At 35.3% G+C, this 19,708-nt stretch overlaps 1 protein-coding gene across 2 annotated transcripts in view; it reads right to left on the bottom strand.

The window, feature by feature from the left end:
- The window catches only part of NUDCD1 (NudC domain containing 1), a 118,798-nt gene that overhangs the window by 92,256 nt on the left and 6,834 nt on the right, over positions 1 to 19,708 (bottom strand). For both annotated transcript variants that reach the window (XM_069081066.1, XM_069081067.1), the window contains exon 2: positions 6,262 to 6,416. In XM_069081066.1, coding sequence (XP_068937167.1) covers positions 6,262 to 6,416 — 155 coding nt within the window. The remainder of the gene's footprint in view (positions 1 to 6,261; positions 6,417 to 19,708) is intronic.

Raw genomic sequence — 19,708 nt, 5'->3', positions numbered from 1 at the left:
AGCATCAACGTTTTTCTCCCCAAGCAGGCCAATTATATTCAATATATAATAAATGAGTATATTTTAGCAATTTTAACTGTATGTGAAAGGTTTTAATTGTACAGAAAAACACTACAACTGTTATAAAGGCAACTAATATAATAGAAATATATGATAAATCAATATTTATAAGAAATATTATATTTTAAATATGCCAATTATAAATGCTTTCCAAAAGATGGGTCTACTAAGCAGCTTGGACAAGATTTCAATGTTGAATAGTGTTAATCTTAATGCTTGTATCTATTTACAAAGCCTTAAGCAGATCCATTCACCTTTAATTTGTTAATTAAAAAAAATTATGGCCAGAATTAAAAAAAAAAAAAACATTTGCAATCAACCACAATAAGTGGAAATCAAAGTAGACATTTCTGCCCTTTAAAAACAAGAAATTTGTTCTGAGGAAAGGCTCTCAGCAGTAACATTCGTTGCCGTTATGTGGATGCATAACTATTAATATTTTTCTTTTTCCTTTAAAAACAAATCTCAGGGGCGGCTAGGTGGCGCAGTGAGTAAAGTGTCGGCCTCGGAGTCAGAAGGACCTGAGTTTGGTTCTGGACTCAGACACTTAACACCCACCAAAAAAAAAAAAAAAAAACTAGCTGTGTAACCTTGGGCGAGTTACTTAACCCCAATTGCCCTCCCCCCAAAAAAACAGAAACAAAAAAATTTCAGAAGTTTAAGAAAATATATTTTTATCTTGTGTACAATTTTTATTTAATAATCTTTTTATGAAATATAAAAGAATCAACAAAAAAATTAAAGCAGATAATTGCTAGAATTTGTATGTCCTTTCTTTTTAATCTTTAAGTCAAATGTTAGTTTCCTCCTCCTCTCCACACTACTTCACCAACTTTGTTTTTTTTCAATAATAATTTGTAACCTTTGGCAATCAGTTGAAATCCAGCAGTCCAAAGACAGAAAGAATGGGAATATAATGCTACTGAACTGCTGGAATGCGGAACTGGATGCTGTAATTCAAGGTAAATTTAATTGCCTAATTATGCAGTAATGAAATACTTCTCTCAATTCAATCCAATATCACAGGTTTTCTGATTTACAGATCCCAGTGCTAAATTACATTAAGCTTGTAGTCTACTGGAGATGATAGGAACATAGATTTAGAGCAGGAAGAGCCCGAGAAGCCATTAAGTTCAATTCCTTCATTTAAAATATGGGGAAACTAAGGTATGGAGAATTAAATGACATGCTCAGGGTCACATAACTAATAAGTATGTAAAGCAAGATTTGAATTTGGTTCTTCCTAACTTGAACACCAGGCTCCTATCACATAGGTCTTAGGACTAGATTACATTTAGGAAACTATATAAAAACTCTGACTGATGCTAAGTTCCTCAGTACTAGAAAAGACCACCTCTTAAAAACTAATATTTTCCCAATGATGTCACATGGCTACAAATCATGCAACATCACAATCTCAAAAAAAATTAACACTGAAGATGACCAAAATGGTTTCAGCACATTATTAAGTTTGTATATGAGAAGCTAAGTGAAAACCATCAAAGACATATAGAAAACTAGGTGGATCAGTTAGATAGCTAGTAAGACCATGGAAAGATAAACTCAAATATACTACAGTAGGATGCTCAAGATATAAAAAGAATCAGAGAAAGTCATTCTGTGCAGTTGCCAAATAGGATAATTTACTGAAGTACAGAGATGAAAATCACACAGAATGAGGAAGTTTGAGGGGCTTCTTATTTGTAAGTGGGGAAGAAAGCATTTACACCAATGAGATCAACAATCCATCAAAATATCACAGTTGAAGGGATAGTTATAGATAATTAGGCGATGAAGTGGAAAGAGAGTACTGGGCCTAGAGTGAGGAAGACTTAAATTCAAATGCAGCCTAGGACACTTACTAGCTTTGTGACCTAGGGCAAGTCATTTAACCTGTCTCAGTTTCCTCAACTATAAAATAAGGATAATAGCACCTGCCTCACATGTTGTAAGGACCTAATGAGATAATATTCATAAAATATTTAGCGCAGTGCCTGGCACATAGTAGGTGCTATATAAAAATGCTTATTCTCTCCCCTAGTAGACACTCTTTAATCATTAAGATCATTAACATTTTCATTTAATAAGACAAGTATCTATATCAGGAGATTGACCTACCTGGCTATGATGAATTCTTCTAAGATTCCCCTTCTAAGATTTCAAACTCTATTTACACATCCTACAAAGAGGTATAAAAATCTATCAGTTTAATACTAGCTATTATACTATTTATAAATATGAACTATGAAGTCTGAGGAAAAGAATACAAATAGAATATGGTTTTTCATATGCACTGGGCCACTTAATAAGAAAATAGCCGTTTCTGATTACTAGTCCTTCATCAAGAAGACCTCCTCAACTTTCAGTTACCTATTGATATTTTAAGATCTAGTGTTTGATATGTTATATTAAGGGGGAAGAAAACTAACTGGATTTGAGCTAAGCTCCATTTTAGTTAGAAGCAAAGAAATATAAAACTAGTGATTGTCAGACTGATAATAAATGTAAGACAAGCTGCCTTTTGAGATCAACTAAATCTAAAATAGAAAGTACAAATTAATTGGGATAACTAACAAATATTTACAGATTCTGATACTTTCTAGCTATGTGAGCACAAACTAGTCACTTAACCTCTCTGAGCTTCTTCAGCTTTAAAATAAGAATAATCATTCTTCTATTACTCTGCTCCCAAGGTCACAATATCAAATGTAAAACTGTACGTAAAGTGCTTTGCAAACTTTAAAGGTTGACATATAAATGTCAATTATTAGCAGTATCATAAATGAGTTCTTATACCGAAGATACCAATAGTATCAGAGTTATCTGCTTACAAATAGGTTATATTCCAAAAGTACATTTGCAAATTTGTTTGAAACTGAAAATGAATGAATCCATAAAAAAACATTATACAAGATGTTTTATTATGTTCTCATAATAGACCACAAAACCTATTTAATTTCATGATCTGCATTAAATTTAGTACTATACTAACAATGCTAAGGGCCTCAACCACAATGTTTCTATAGGAAAACATATTCAGAGTTCCTACTTGGGATGTCAGAACTTATCTTTCCTCTGATGAAGTCCTAACATACTGAATATTCATTCCCACCTATTTTGGTCCCTATAACCCGAGACAAAAGCTTTATCTGGGTAGGGGGAGACTGAAGAACTTTTATGTACTAGGGCTTCTGGCCAATATAAAATTAGAACTGGCATCCTATTCCACATTTCTTTTAAATACCCCATGAATCTGTTGCCACCAAGTTTTTGCTTGTTTGTTTGTTTGTTTGTTTTGGCGAGACAATCAGGGGTTAAGTGGCTTGCCCAGGGTCACACTGCTAGTAAGGGTTAAGTGTTTGAAGCTGGATTTGAACTAAGGTCCTCCTGACTCCAGGGCCAGCGCTCTTATCTACTGCACCACCTAGCTACCCCTGCCACTAAGTTTTTGCAAACTAGGCTTCTTTCTTTCCTTGGTCCATTTCAAAAAAAGAACTAAAAGCTTCTCCCTTATCCTCCTACCTTTAAAATAGGTAATGAAAACTCCATTCCCTTACTGTTCGTGAAAATGGTATGATGTCATCCATTTCTTCATCTACAAAATCAGGATACTACTATCTGCCTCAGAGAGATTTCATGAGGGGCAAGAGACAATAATGTATATGAATCCACTTTGCAAATTAAAACCTACAATATGAGCTATTAGAGGAACAATAGTGACATCTAGCTGTTCAAATACAGGCATAATTCTAGAACAGTGAAGAACCATACAACAACCAGACAACCAGACAATAATGACAACCATACAACTACTCAGTTATCCAATTACATTATACATTATGGGCTTTTACTTTGGGGTTAGAATATGAGCCATACTGGAATAAGATAGTAAAGTGAGAGCAACATAGATAAACACAAGAGTTCCGTATCTATAAGGAACTTCTGAAATAGAATTATTTCAATAAGGTATCACTATATATAATTGCTATCCACAATGGTAAGACTAGATTATTTAGTCTTAAAAGGTTGAATTATGTCCACTATACTCTATTTGAGGATGCCGTGAAGTATCAATACATTTTAGAAATATATCCGTCCATCAAAAATGACTTGGGTAAAAGAATTTCGGCTCATGTAAGAAAAAGTTTTAATGTTATCAGAATACCAGTAATGACACAATATGCCACCCTTCCATACACACACAATTTTCAGTATGTTAAAACTATAGGACAACTTTTGAATACCCATCATTTGTGTACATATATACACATGTGTACTGTATTATCAGTGTGTATGTATACGGGTGCATGTGTATGTAATTTGCTTTGTTTTAATTATACTCATGATTCCCTGGCATAGGGAATTCCTAGTGAGGAAATTTCCCTTATTAGTGTAGATCAGCACCTGCTCAGCCACTTAAAAGAGTGTTAACAGAATTAAATGGAGGCATCAAGAGGTTAAGTGATTTGCCCAAAGGCATAAAAAGGCAGAAAGCTATACTTGAATCCAGGTATTCTTAACTATGAGGCTGGTTCTAACCTCCACAATACAGTACCTCTGCATTATTTTGTCTATATCGTGGTTTAAGATTAATATTAATATTTTCTACCATAGGAGAACAGAGTAATATCTAAAAGTAAAACTGAAGAACTAGTAGGAAAAAAAATAAAAGAATAAATTTTTTCTAAAAAGGATAATTTCTTATAATTTTTTTTTGCTTCTCTCAGTTTTCTCTAATTTTTTAAACATTTGTATTTAAAGTTTTGAGTTCCAAATTCTATCCCCTCCCTTTGTCCCCTCCCTGAGACAGTAAGCAATCAGATATAGGTTATACATATGCAGTCATGTGAAAAATTTCCTTATTAGTCATTTTGTACAAGACTCAAAAGAAAAAAATGAAAGAAAGTGAAAATTTGCATGCTTCAGTCTATATTCAATCAAAATCAATTCTTTCTCTGGAGACAGATAGTATGCTTAATCATTAGTCCTTTGAGATTATCTAGGATCACTGTACTATTGAGAATAGCTAAGTCATTCACAATTCTTCATTGAGCAATATTATTACTAAGTACAATGTATTCCTGGTTCTGTTCCCTTCACTATGCATCAGTTCATGTAAGTCTTTCCAAGTTTTTCTGAAATCATCCTACCTGACATTTCCTATAGCACAATAATATTCCATTACAATCATATAATACAACTTGTTTAGCCAATCCCCAATCCATGGGCATCCCTTTTATTTCCAATTCTTAGCCACCACAAAAAGAGCTACTATAAATATTTTTGTACAAATAGGTCCTTTTCCCTTTTTTTGGATGTCTTGGGGATACAGACCTAGCACTGGTATTGCTGGATCAAAGGGTATATGCACACTTTTATAGCACTTTGGGCATAGTTCAGAATTGCTCTCCAGAATGGCTAGACCAGTTCAAAATTTCACTAACAGTGCATTAGTGTCCCAGTTTTCCCACATCCCCTCCAACATCCAATATTTTCCTTTTTTGTCATATTAGCCAATCTGATAGGTGTGATGTGATACCTCAGAGTTGTTTTAATGTGACTTTCTCTACAACTGAAGAGGCAGTCCATTGACTTATTCCATAATAACATCTCTTAGATAATTTAGATATGGGGCTGCTAGATATAGAGTGGATAGGGTGCAAGGCCTGAAGTCAGGAAGACGCGAGTTAATCTGGCCTCAGACACTCAATAAGCTGTGTGACCTTGGGCAAATCACCTAATCCCATTTGCCTCAGTTTCCTCATCTGGAAAATAGGTGGAGAAAGAATGAAATGGTAAACCACTCCAATATCTCTATAAGGATTAAAATTATCCAATCTACAATAAAAGAGACCGAGGCAGTGCTCTGAGCCAATGGCACTTTATTAAAGAGTCCATGGTCCCCTCTAATGAAGTAGACGCTCAGATCTTCCTCATGATCTGAGATAACCTCCTTCCAGGGACTTATTTCTATAAGGCTTGATACCAGATTTGATACTTTAACATTCTAGAGGGGATACATAAAGTACAAAATCCCACTGGTTGATAGATTACAAACTCCTTGAGAGCAGGGACTGTCTTTTGTCTCTTTCTATATTCCCAGTGCATAACCTGGTACATAGCAGGCTCTTAATGTTCACTGATTGAATGATTACTATATAAATATATCTAATTTCTCCTTTTCAATGACTTTATTCTTACCAGTGTAACTGTTAGGTTCATAATTCTTCCAAGCTGATCAACAAAGTAGATATTATCTTGATTCCATGAATCACTGTGCAGGTAATTAAACATGCCAAAGGCACGCATGTGGTCCAATGTATACTGATCATCTCTGAGCTTTACTTCTGCCACAGCTAGGAAAAAAAAAAAAGGAAAAATACCTTTGTAATTAGATTTCTTTCAAGGTCAAAGAAATCATCAAATGGACAAAAGCAAAGGACATAGTTTTCCATGCCACTAATGGTGCAGTCAGGAAAGGCAGAGAAATTCTGAAAAGTTTACTCTTTTATCAAGTTAGTACCAGAGGTTGTAAAGTATTTTATCCTTTAACATTAGGGAGATGAAAATTTTCAGAAATAACTGCACTGTGAAAACAAAATGGAATTCCCAAACATTTTTTTTAAGCAATTGGGGTTAAGTAACTTGCTCAAGGTTACACGGCCAGTTATTTCTGGGTGTGGTGCTAAGTATCTGAGCCCGGAATCGATCTCCAGGTCATCCTGACACTGGGGCCAGTGCTCTTACTAGCTGTGCTACCTGGTTGCCCCTCAAACATTTTTAAAGGATTAATTCATGAAGCTCCTATCTTAAATCAAATCACTCATCTCACAGAATCACAAAATGTCAAATCTGGAAAGGGACATTAGTGATCTTTAGATCAAAATTCTTCATTTTATAGATGATAAAGAGAGAGGTAAAGTGATTGGTCCAAAATCACTGAGAGAGACATCAGTGTGGTACAGTGGAAAGAAATGGCTTTGGTACTAGAAGACCTGGGTTTAAACTGACTCTAGTACTTACTACCTGTAACTCTGGGCAAGTCATTTAAGCTTCTCTAGGTTTAATTATCTCGTGTGGAAAAAAGGACAGGTTAGGATCAGAGGTTTTAAACTGGGGTCCACAATTTTTTATATTTTCATAACTGTAAATCAATATAATTGGATTCCTTTGCAATCTTAAGTATGCATTTAAAAACATAGACTTCCCCAAACTTCAAAAAGGGTCTATGACATAAAAAAGGTTAAGAAGCCCTAGATTAGATGATCTCTAAGGTCACCTCAAACTATCAGTCCTACTACCTGAAGTGCCAGTGCTAGGACTTTGAGAACAAGTAATCTGATTCCAAATCCAGTCTCTGGTCCAGATTTCTTGGCATCCAGCATCTCACAAGTCAAACAATTCAGCTTAAGTGGGCTTCAGTGGTTGGTTTTAAGAACTTACATTCACTAGATCAGAATTTATGAGAAAGCACTGAGCTTGCAGACTGCAATCTCTGGCAATTTCAATTATCTTTTGATTTCAAGTAAAATGTTCAATCATTTAAACTCTTACAAAAAACATCAAAGTGATTTTCCTAAAGTACGTCTAGTTATATCACCCCCTTACTCAATAAAACTCCCAATGGCTCCCTATTACCCCTAGTATCAAATACAAAATGCTATTTGGTATTCAAAGCCCTTCATAACCTAGCCTATCTTTCCAGTCTTTTTTTATACCTTACTCCCTACTCCCAGTTGACACTAGCCTCCCAGCTATTCCACAAACAAGGCATTCCATCTTTCAGCTCTGGGCATTTTCTTAGGCTGCCCCCTATAACTGGAATGCTTACTCTCCCTCCTTCCTCATTCATCTAATGGCTTCTGTGGCTTCCTTTAAGTCTCAATTAAAATCTTACCTTTAAAGGAAGCTTATTCCAATCCCTCTCAATTCTCATGTCTTCCCTCTACTAATTATTTATCTACTATTATTATCTACTATTATATTATTATCTACTAATTATCCTTACAAAGTTTGTATTTATTTGTTTGCTTGTCTCCTCCATTAGAATGCGGACTCCTTAAAAACATGGACTGCCTTTTGTCTCTTTTTGTATTTCTAGCACTTAGTACAGTCGCTGGCACATAACAGATACTTAATACATGTTCATTTAAAGAATATTTATTTATAGAATACTAAAATTATAAGTATCAAAAAAAATAAGGACTTGCTGTTTAGTGGTCATCATTCCCTCCATCATTTAATGAGTATCCAGATCATTCACTTACCTTTCACAAAGAATTCAGCAGCTGACTTACAGTCTCTCCTCCACCTCAACTCATGCCCTCATACTAGGAGACTTCAACATACATAATGATATTACTCTAATCTACTCAGTGACTGACCAATATTCCTCCACTCTACCTCAGCTCATTTTATACTTAAGGAAAATAAAGTTGAGGAGAGGTGAAGTGACTTGCCTAAAATTGAATAACCAGTCACAGAGCTGAGTCAAGAGCCCAGGTGATAGATAATAGTATATCCCAAGGAGAAAAGTGATATACTCATCACAGTACGTAGTGTATTCATAGTATCAAAGTACACTGCGATTACAAATTATAACAAAAGGTTTCTCCTTTTATAACAGATATTCAAGAATTTTTTTCCCTCTTATTTAGTTTACTAAGTAGTACCTATTTCAGGGCTTTCAGTAAAAATAAATAAAAATCAAATTGCCATTTAGAGACATTTATAGTACCAGGTCTCCCTCTCCTGGCCACTGTTGTCACTACAGGTTGTTTTATCATTAATGAGGCAGAAGAGAAAAACACGCAATTTTATTTTGTTGTTGCTGGGTGGATTATACTCAGCTTCATTATTTAAATCCTAAACCTGTTTACCTTTAGAAATTTCTACAAGTGATAAAATTTATTACTTTCAACCTGACAATGCATCCATCGATATCAGTATTGTGCAGAGATCTGACTGAATTACTGGTTGAGCCAAGCCTTTCCTATCCAGATGTCCCAATTTCCAGCATCAGGAAGGGATAATCAAGTACTTACATATAGTGTCTCAAAAGTCTTAGTGCAGCTTTAAACTTAAAACCCACACCAAGATTTTGGGGTTAAATTTGGTAATCTTTTTTGTATAATAATTTTTATCAGTGGATAGGCATCATTCAATAATGTGACTGGTCTGTAGCTCTACTGTGTGGATGAAACTTGTAAATACATATAAAACAATGCAAAGGAATATAAAGTAATGATACATCATTGTGGCAAAAAAAATATATCAACAAGCAAACATGGTTCAAAGGAAGTACACTATCACTATCATGTAGTGTCAGTGAAAGATAAGAGATGAAGAGCAGGAGTACTATATTATTAACTAAAGAAAAATTCTGTTTTTTGCTTTTGGTAAAAGACCTAGAGGAAGTCTTTCTAGTTCACTGGGCTGGATCTCTATGGAGGATATATATGAATATATGTATATATCCATATATATAGATATAGGTATGTGTATACATAGAGATATAGATATGTACACACACATGCACGCACATATGGAACGACATAAACAAGAATCAAAGCTTGACTGGCTCACAATCTGTATCAGTGAAGGAGATAACTATATCAATAGGTTCACAGATCTAATCAAATAATTGCGATCACTTATCCTCAATTTAAAAATGACAAATTTTTTTTTTTTTGGCAAAATATTTTGTATTTATTTGTTTGCTTGTCTACTCCATTAGAATGCGGACTCCTTAAAAACATGGACTGCCTTTTGCCTCTTTTTGTATTTCTAGCACTTAGTACAGTCGCTGGCACATAACAGATACTTAACACATGTTCATTTAAAGAATATTTATTTATAGAATACTAAAATTATAAGTATCAAAAAAATAAGGACTTGCTGTTTAGTGGTCATCATTTAATGAGAATCCAAATCATTCGCTTACCTTTCACAAAGAATTCAGCAGCTGACTTACAGTCTTCTCCTCCACCTCAACTCATGCCCTCACACTAGGAGACTTCAACATACATAATGATTTTTTTGCCAAGAAGGCAAGAGTAAAAGCAGAAACCTGCTTAAGCTCCCACATCAACCACCTCCAATACCTATAAAATATTAACTCTAAACAAATTTTGGAGCTACAGAGCCCACAAACTGACTGAGAGAAAAAATCTCCCGCTGAAGGCAGCCTTCCAAAAGGAAGGGTCTAGGCTCACTGGGCTGGGGGCTGAGCACAGCTCCGTATGTGCTGCACAGGCCCAGGATTTTGAAAATCAAATAAGAGAAGTGGAGGAAAAATTGGGAATTGAAATGAGAATGATGCAAGAAAATCATGAAGAGCAAGTCAACAGTCTGCTAAAGGAGACCCAAAAAAATACTGAAGAAAATAACACCTTAAAAAATAGACTAACTCAAATGGCAAAAGAGACCCAAAAAACTAATGCGGAGAAGAATGCCTTAAAAAAACAAATTTTCCAGATGGAAAAAGAATTTCAAAAGCTCACTGAAGAGAATAATTCCCTCAGAATTAGACTGGAGCAAACAGAAGCTAATGACTTTATGAGAAATCAAGATACTATGAAACAGATCCAAACAAATGAAAAAATAGAAGGCAATGCGAAATATCTCATTTAGAAAACCACTGACCTGGAAAATAGATTCAGGAGAGATAATTTAAAAATTATTGGACTACCTGAAAGCCACGATCAAAAAAAAGAACCTAGAAATCATCCTTCAAGAAATTCTCAAGGAAAATTGCCCTGACATTTTAGAAACAGAAGGAAAAATAGAAATTGAAAGAGCTCGCCGATCACCTCTTGAAAAAGATCTCAAGAAGAAAACTCCTAGGAATATTATCGCCAGGTTCTGGAGTTCCCAGATAAAGGAGAAAATATTACAAGCAGCCAAGAAGAAACAATTTGAATACTGTGGAAACACAATCAGGATAACAGAAGATCTAGTAGCTTCTACATTAAGGAATTGACGGGCTTGGAATATGATATTATGGAGGTCAAAGGACTAGGATTAAAACCAAGAATCACCTACCCAGCAAAACTGAGTATAATGCTTCAGGGTAAAATATGGTCATTCAATGAAATAGAGGACTTTCAAATAATCTTGATAAAAAAAACCAGAGCTGAAGAGAAAATCTGACTTCCAAATACAAGAAGCAGAATCAGGTAAACAAGAAAAAGAAATCATAAGGAACTTATTAAAGTTGAACTATTTACATTCCTACATGGAAAAACGATAATTGTAACTCATGAAACTTTTCTCAGTATAAGGATAGTTGAAGGGAATATATGTATGTATAGAAGGGTATATGTGTATATAAATACATATGTGAGTGTATGTATATGTGTATACATGTATCCAGAGACAGAGGGCACAGGATCAGTTGAATAGGAAGGGATATCTAAAAAATAAAATTAAGAGGTGAAAGAGGAATATAATGGGAGGAGAAACGGAGAGATAGAATGGGGTAAATTATCTCATATAAAAGAGGCAAGAGAAAACTGTTACAATGGAGGGGAAAAACAGGAGGGTGAAAGGGAATGGGTCAACCTTACTCTCATTGAATTTGGCTTAAGGAGGGAATAACATACACTCAGTTGGGTATCTTACACTACATGAAAGCAGGGAGGAAGGGGATAAGATGATAGAAGGGAGGGCAGATTGGGGGAGAGAGTAATCAGAAGCAATCACTTTTGCAAAGGGACGGGGTAAAAGTAGAAAATAAAATAAGTGGGGGGAGGGATAGGATGGAGTGAAATATAGTTAGTCTTTCACAATATAACTAGTATGAAAATGTTTCACACGTAACCACATATGTACAACCTATATTGAATTGCTTGTCTTCCCAGTGGGGGTGGGTAAGGAGGGAAGAAGGGAAAGAATCTGGAAATCAAAGTTTTCAAAACAAATGTTAAAAAAAAAATTGTTTTTCACATGCAACTGGGAAATAAGATATACAGGCACTGGGGTATAGAAATCCATTTTGCCCTAATAGAAAGTTGGGGGGGGAGGTGTGGGGGAGAATATAATCGAGAGCAGACTGATATTCAGTAGGCTTGCTATCTTGGGATGGAGGGTAGGTGTAAGACGGGGAGAAAATTTGTAACTCAAAATCTTGTGGAAATGAATGTTGAAACCTAAAAATAAATAAAAGATTATTTTTTTTTAAAAAGACCTCACTGAGAATATAAAGAAAAAAATGTGGGGAAAAAAAGTCCCTGCCTTCACAGAACCTATATGCTACCGAATAGACTTTTAGAACATGAACTGCTTATAAATTAGGATGGACAACAATTCAAGCCAGTGTGATCTAAAAGCCTTCCTTCTACGACGCAAAATCATGGGAATTGGTGGGAAGATGACAAAATATGTTAAATGTCTGGATTTTCTTATAACCAGATCATTCCAGATCCAGTTGATATGGATTACAATATTATGCTAGTTTATCATTGTTTTAAGAACTAAATGGATAATATTCAATGAAAGAGACTATGTAAGTGCCATTTTATTTTGTTGTAGTATGTTCTGAAACACTGGAATCTTTCATTATTTTTATACAGGGTGCAAATGACAAAGAAAGGTGTCAGATACAAAATAAATGAGTAGCTTCATAGCTACCGGTTTGTAAAAAAAAAAAAAATCACATTAAATACCAACTAGGTGACAGTCCCCATGCTAGACAAGAATACAAAGAAAAAATATATAACTACTTGCCCCCTCGATTCTACTCAGGAAATAATCTCTTTAATCAAGTATGCCAAACTGGGCCTACAGACTTTTAAGCCTCCACAAGATATACAATAGTTGTGAAGTTGTCCTTGTTAATGGAAATTACAAACACTGTCTCTGAGTGGCATTAACTCTTTGTGAAACTGATTATGAAGGGTAAATGTTTGCTGGTCAATTTATAATATACGAAAATGTGAAGTAGAGAAATGTAAAGTATTGAAATTATCAAATGTTCAAGAATCCTAACCGTTGGATGTATACCTTAGAAATTAAAAGCCTATATGCTTATGTGAGGATTAGTTGAAGAAAATGGGGTAATCATGCTAGAGATCTGAGAGGATCATGACAATTTTATTCATGGAAAGAAGGAACCTCAGAGGCCATTGGGCCATCTAACCACACTCATACCTGAAAAAGTATCCCCTTACATCATCGCCAGCAAGTGGTCCTCTAGCTTTTGCTTGCACCCTACTGATTTCTACTATACTTACCTCCCAACACAGCCCAGTCCAATCTGGGATAGCTATCTAATTAAGAGCTATCAATTCAAAATTTGCCTTTACTCAATTTACACCAAATTCTTAGCCCTCGTGGCTAAAAAGAACAAGCCTAATGGCTCTTAAAAACCTGAAGAAAACTAACACCCTCCCCTCATGCCTAAGTCATCTCTCCTCCAGGTTGAACATTCCCATTCCTCTAAACTGATCCTCATGTGGCATGAACTCACCCTTCCCGATCCAAATCTCTCTTTCCTGGCTATTTTTAGGCTTATCAATGGACTTCCTAAAGTGTCATCTAGGAGTTGCCCAATTATATGCCAATAAATTTAACAATTTAAGTAAAATGGAAGAATACTTAACAAAAATATGAACTGCCTCGATTAACAGAAAACTTATTTTAGAAAAAGAAACTGAATAGGCCATAAATGAGCTTCCAAACAAAAAGGCATCACAACCAGATGGATTTATAAGTTAATTGCACCAAACATTTAAAAGATCAACTAATTCTAATATTAAACAAATTATCTGAAATAACAAGCAAAAAGTCTTACCAAACTCCTATCATGAAACAAATATGGTGCTGATACCTAAACCAGAAAGAGCAAAAGCAGAGAGAGAAAATCATAGACCAATTTTATTAATGAATAGGGATGCAAAATCCTATACAAAATACTAAGAGACTACAACAATATATAACAAAGATTTATACACTATGACCAAGTAGGATTTATATCTGGAATGTAAAGATAAGGAAAATTATTACCATAACTGATTATATCAATAACAAAAGTAACCAAAAAAATCATATGATTATATCAAGAGGTGCAGAAAAAGTTTTTGACAAAATGCAAAAATTAAAAATACTAGAAAGCATAGGTTAAAATGGATTTTTCCTTAAGCTGAAAGGAAGCATCTACCTAAAACCATCAGCAGCATTATTTGTAATGAAGAAAAGCTAAGAAGCCTTCCTGATAAAATCAGGAGTGAAACAAGAATGCCCATTATCACCAATACTATGCAATATTATACTTGAAATGCTAGCAATATCAATAAAAGAAAAAGAAATTAATGGAATCAGAATGGGCAACAAGGAAATAAAATTCTTTTACAGACAATATTATGATATACTTGGAAAATCCTAGAGATTCAACTAAAAAGTTAGTTGAAACAATAATTTTAGAAAGTAGCAAGATATAAAATAAATCCACCTAAGTCAATAGCATTTCTACATGTCACCAACAAAACCCTGCAAGAAGAGATAGGAAGAGATACTCCATTTACAATAGTTGTAGACAGTATAAAATATCTGCCAAGACAAACCCAGGAACTAAATGAATATAATTATAAAATATTTGTGGTATAAATAAAGTCAGATTTAAATAACTGAAGAAATATTAATGGCCCATGGGTGGGGAGAGCAAATATAATAAAAATTATAATTCAACCCAAATTATTCTACTTACTCTATGCCATCCCAATTAAATTACCAAAAAGAAAAAAAATTGTTGCGCTAGAAAAAATAACAAAATTCATTTGGAAGAACAAAAGGGCAAGAATATAAAGGAATTAATGAAAAAGTAAAGGAAGAAGGATTAGCAGCACCAGATCTTAAGCTATATGACAAGATAGTAATTATCTAAACTATCTGATGCTGGCTAAAAATAAAGGTAGATCAGTTCATGTAAAGCCATGCACAAGCAGCTTTCCAGAGGACTGCTGCTATGAACAGCTTCAAGACTCTGATTACACAGTATAGTGAACTCTCTATTTATTCAGTAACAAACTAAAACAAAATATTCACAGAAAATCAAAGTACAACATTCACAATGTTATGGCATAACAACTTAGCACTAAAATGGCCACAGTTTTTACCAAAGTGGTCACATAGTTTTAAGCAAAAGATAACATTCATTTAGTAACTCAATCATTTAGTAAGTCCTTAATTCAATTCCAAAGTACAAAGGTCAAAGTTCTCCACCCCTAGGTTACATTGTCTTAATTTCTTTTTTTTTTTTTTAAAGCAATTGGGGTTAAGTAACTTGCTCAAGGTTACACGCCAGTTCAGTTATTTCTGGGTGTGGTGCTGAATATCTGAGCCCAGATTTGATCCAGGTCATCCAGACACTGGGGCCAGTGCTCTTACTCACTGAGCCACCTGGCCGCCCCCATTGTCTTAATTTCTTCAATCAAAAAGTTCTCTTAACTGGAGAAGTCCTTAACTCAATCATCAAAATGTAAAGGTCAAAGTTCTCCACCCCTAGGCCACAGTAAATCATGATCTTGTCAGTCTTCATTAAATACCCAAGGAGAAGCAGGCTCTTGGCTTCCATGGTTCCTCTTCCATATTGAAGCTCACAGTGTCTAGACCGCCTCAAGTCCTTCAGAGTTCCTGTTTCTGGGAAGACAAAGCTTAACAAGGCCACAATAACATTCATTCACATTGCTGGCATCCTCATCAATTCACTTTCTGCCTGTGAAATCAACATAGACCCAACAATAAGGTCTGAGGAATCAACGCAAATCATCAGTATAGTCCCAGGACCTCTGAAAATGTCAGTTAAGACCCTCCTCCAGGATTTCTGTAAACATACAATAAGAAAATCCTCTTTCAGGGATTCTGAACCAGTACTGCTGTCCCAGGGCTTCTTTAACAACAGCAACATCCTCTATCAACAGATAAATCTGACAAATAACAACAAAACAGACAAAAGTACAAGCATCACAGACATGCTTCCTTCCAGTTGTCCTCTCTCATTTTTCACTTCTCAATTCTCTTAAGTTCTCAGCATATCTAGCTGGCTCTCAGAAGGTTCTCTCTCTCTCTGTCTGTCTGTCTCTGTCTCTCTGTCTCTCTCTCTCTGTCTTTCTCTCTCTCTCTCTGTCTCTGTCTCTCTGTCTCTGTCTCTCTCTCTGTCTCTGTCTCTCTCTCTCTCTCTCTCTCTCTCTCTCTCTCTCTCTCTCTCTCTGTCTCTGTCTCTCTCTCTCTCTCTCTCTCTCTCTCTCTCTCTCTCTCTCTCTCTCTCTCTCTCTCTCAGCAATTCTCATTCCTGGCAGTTCTGGCTGGCTATCAGAAGCTCTCAGCAGCTCTCAGAAGAATTTCTCTCTGTCTCCAGCAATAGCAGCTCAGCTTCCATGCAGCTCGCTCCCAGCTGTTCTGGCTCTCTAGCTTGGGCTTTTCCTTATATATGGTATTAGCTCCTCTCTGTTCTGCCCCTTCCTGTTACATCAGCAACTTCCTCCCACTGTGGGATTCACAAGTTCTGAATCTTAATACCTGATACAATCACGAACTTGAAACGGTGCTAAGTACCTGTTTGATTGCAAATACAAGGGGCAAGGAAGATCTTCAAATTCCCATTACAGTTGAACAGAGCAGACATACTGTACACAGTAATAAATTATAGTATTATTATAGTAATCCTGTATTTGGCAAATTTAAAGATTTAAGTTTTTAGGATAAGAATTTACATTTGATTAAAAAAAAAGTTGTTGGGAAAACTGGAAAGTAATCTGGCAGAAATTAGGTATAGACCAGTATCTTACACCATTTTCCAAGAAAAGATCAAAATGTATACATGACCTAGACATAAAAAGAGATATCTTAAGTAAATCAGAAGAACATGGAACATATTACCTCTCAGAAATAAGGATACAAGAAGAAATTATGAATAAACAAGCCATAGAGAATGCTATGAGATATAAAATGGATAATTTTTTATTACATTAAAATTTAAAACTTTTTTTACAAATAAAACCAATGTAGCCAAGATTAGAAGGAAAGCTGAAAACTGGGGGGAAATTTTTAGAGATTCTCTGATAAAAGTCTCAAATCTCAAATATATAGAGAACTTTATCAACTTTATAAGCATATGTGTCACCTCCCAATTGATAAATGGTCAAAGGATATGAACAGGTACTTTTTGGATAAAGAAATTAAAGTTATATACAGTCATATAAAAAATGTTCTAAATCATTACTGATCAGAGAAATGCAATTAAAATAACTTTGCAGTAACATCTCACACCTATCACATTCGATAAAATAATAAAAGGGGAAAATGACAAATGTTGGAGGGGTGTGGACACTAATACATTGTTGGTAGAACACTGAACTAATCCAATCATTTTGGAGAACAATCTGGAATTATATTCAAAGAGCTATAAAACTGTATACCCTTTCACCCAGCAATACCACTATTAAGTTTATTTCCCAAGGTGATCAGAAAAAAAGGAAAAGTACATATATATTCCAAAATATTTATAGCAGCTCTCTCTGCAGTAACAAAGAACTGGAAATTGAGGGGATGCCTATCAACTGGGAAATGACTAAACAAGTTGTGGTATATGATTGTGATGGAATACTACTGTACTATAAGAAATGCTAAGCAATTATCATTTCAGAAAAAAAAACATGGAAAAACTTGCATAAAATAATGAAGAGTGAAATGTGCAGAACAAAGAGAAAGTTGTATATGGTAACAGCAATATTGTTCAACAAACAACCATGAATGACTTATTCTGAATATTATAAATACTCAAATCAACTACAAAGACCCTATGAACAGATGCTATCCACCTCCAAAGAAAGAACTGATTGAAGTATACACAGCACTATTTTATATAGAGCGAAAGAAATAGCTCTGTGGGGGGGGGGGGGGGGGGGGGGCGGAGGGGGAGGGGGGGATCACAGCCTTCTCTAGTGTGAGATAGAGAGAGGAGGAAAGAATTTTTAACTCAAAATGTAACAAAAGATTTTAATTTAATTTTTAAAAAAACCTAAAATTAAGAAAAAAGTGTGACATCCATGTAATGCCAAGCAAAGGCAACTTCCCAAGGTTCAAAATACCAGCATAGGTGCTCTCCATTTTATTCAGTGAAAAATTAAGAACAGAGAAGATCAAAATATGACATCATTCAAAATACAGCATTTACTAAGTGTGATTCAAAAATCTCCAAGTACTACCCCCAAGTGTGATTTAATCAAGTACTACCCCACCCTTGGACTTACATTGATTTAATCAGTCACAAAGTCCCTCTTCTAAATACTACTCCACCACTAGGCTGTACATTCATTTAGTCCATCACAAAGCCCCTCTTCTCAAATGGAGATTAGTTTCCAATCATAAGTAAAGTACATTCATTTGTTCAATCACAGAGCACAAAAAGGTCAAAAGTTCCCCACCCTTGGATCACAATTGAATCTACCCCAGAGTTACAACAAGCTTAAGCACAGCATTTAATACCCAAATGGAGGTCTTTTCTTCATCTTGACACCAGGCAAGTTCTCAGCAATCTTTGTTCCTGGGGAGACAAAGCTTAGCAAGGCCACAAGATACATTGCCAGTCTCTTCATTAATTCATTCTCTGTCCGCAGAACAGTCTCAGGAGCTCTGAACCAACAGCAAGGTTCCAAAACTTCTGCAACAACAGGACTGTCTTTCACCAGTGGACAAATCTGACAAAACAACATCAAAACAGACAAAGTACCAGCATAACAGCCATGTCTGAGGAAGCATGACCAAGATGCAAAGACTTTGTCTGTTTGTGGCTTGGTTGAGCCTTGAATTCCCAGGATCATAAACTGTGAAAGATTTGAGATGGACTGGACCCTGTGAACTTCAGTGTGGAGCAGGGCATACACAGAGAGCTGGATAAGGAATTGGGAGCTGTCTGCCTTTGAATCCAGGTGACTGTTTGGTGGATTCAGGTAGGAGTTGCCTGCCTGGAGTCAACATCAAAAGACCTCTCCTTGGGGTACTTAGTGTGCTTAGTGACCTAGGGGTCACTATTTTCTAATGATTGTACTTAGTGATTAATGATACTCAGTAATTGATTACTGAACAAGTGACTGATTGAGTTAACTTAATGTGCCCCATGAGTGGAAGACTTTGATTATTGTATTTTGAGATGATTCAATGACTGAGTAAGGAGACAAGCCTCCTGAAGGAAGATTGAATGACTGAGTTACTAAACAATTGTTCTTTGTCTAAAACTTCATGGTCACTTTGGTGGAAACTATGTGGCCCTTTTAATGATAAGCTGTTGTGAATACTATAGTATGATTTTCTGTGATAAGTTGTAATACTGTGAATGCTGTACCTTGATTTTCTGTGAATGTTTTTTGGATTTGTTATGCAATAGTGTTTGATACACTGTGTAATCAGAACCTTAAAAGCTGTTCACTGCATTCTTCTGGAAAGCTGCTTATACATAGCATTACAAATTGCATGCAAACTGATTTAATTTTTTAAAAAGCGAATAAAAACACATGGTGCGACTGTCATATAATGATATTGGAGGCTTTGTTGTTTTGAGGTTTGTGTTCACACCGGTTCTGCACAAATATGGCAAATACAGACAGAGATAGATAGATAGATAGATAGATAGATAGATAGATAGATAGATAGA

This window comes from Petaurus breviceps, unplaced genomic scaffold (assembly GCF_028583685.1).
Source record: "Petaurus breviceps papuanus isolate PSGF00001 unplaced genomic scaffold, PetGlider_PUasm1.0 98, whole genome shotgun sequence".
Classification (NCBI taxonomy): domain Eukaryota; kingdom Metazoa; phylum Chordata; class Mammalia; order Diprotodontia; family Petauridae; genus Petaurus; species Petaurus breviceps.
Note: the sequence above shows the minus strand (reverse complement) of the source record. Positions and strands in the feature narration are given on the sequence as shown.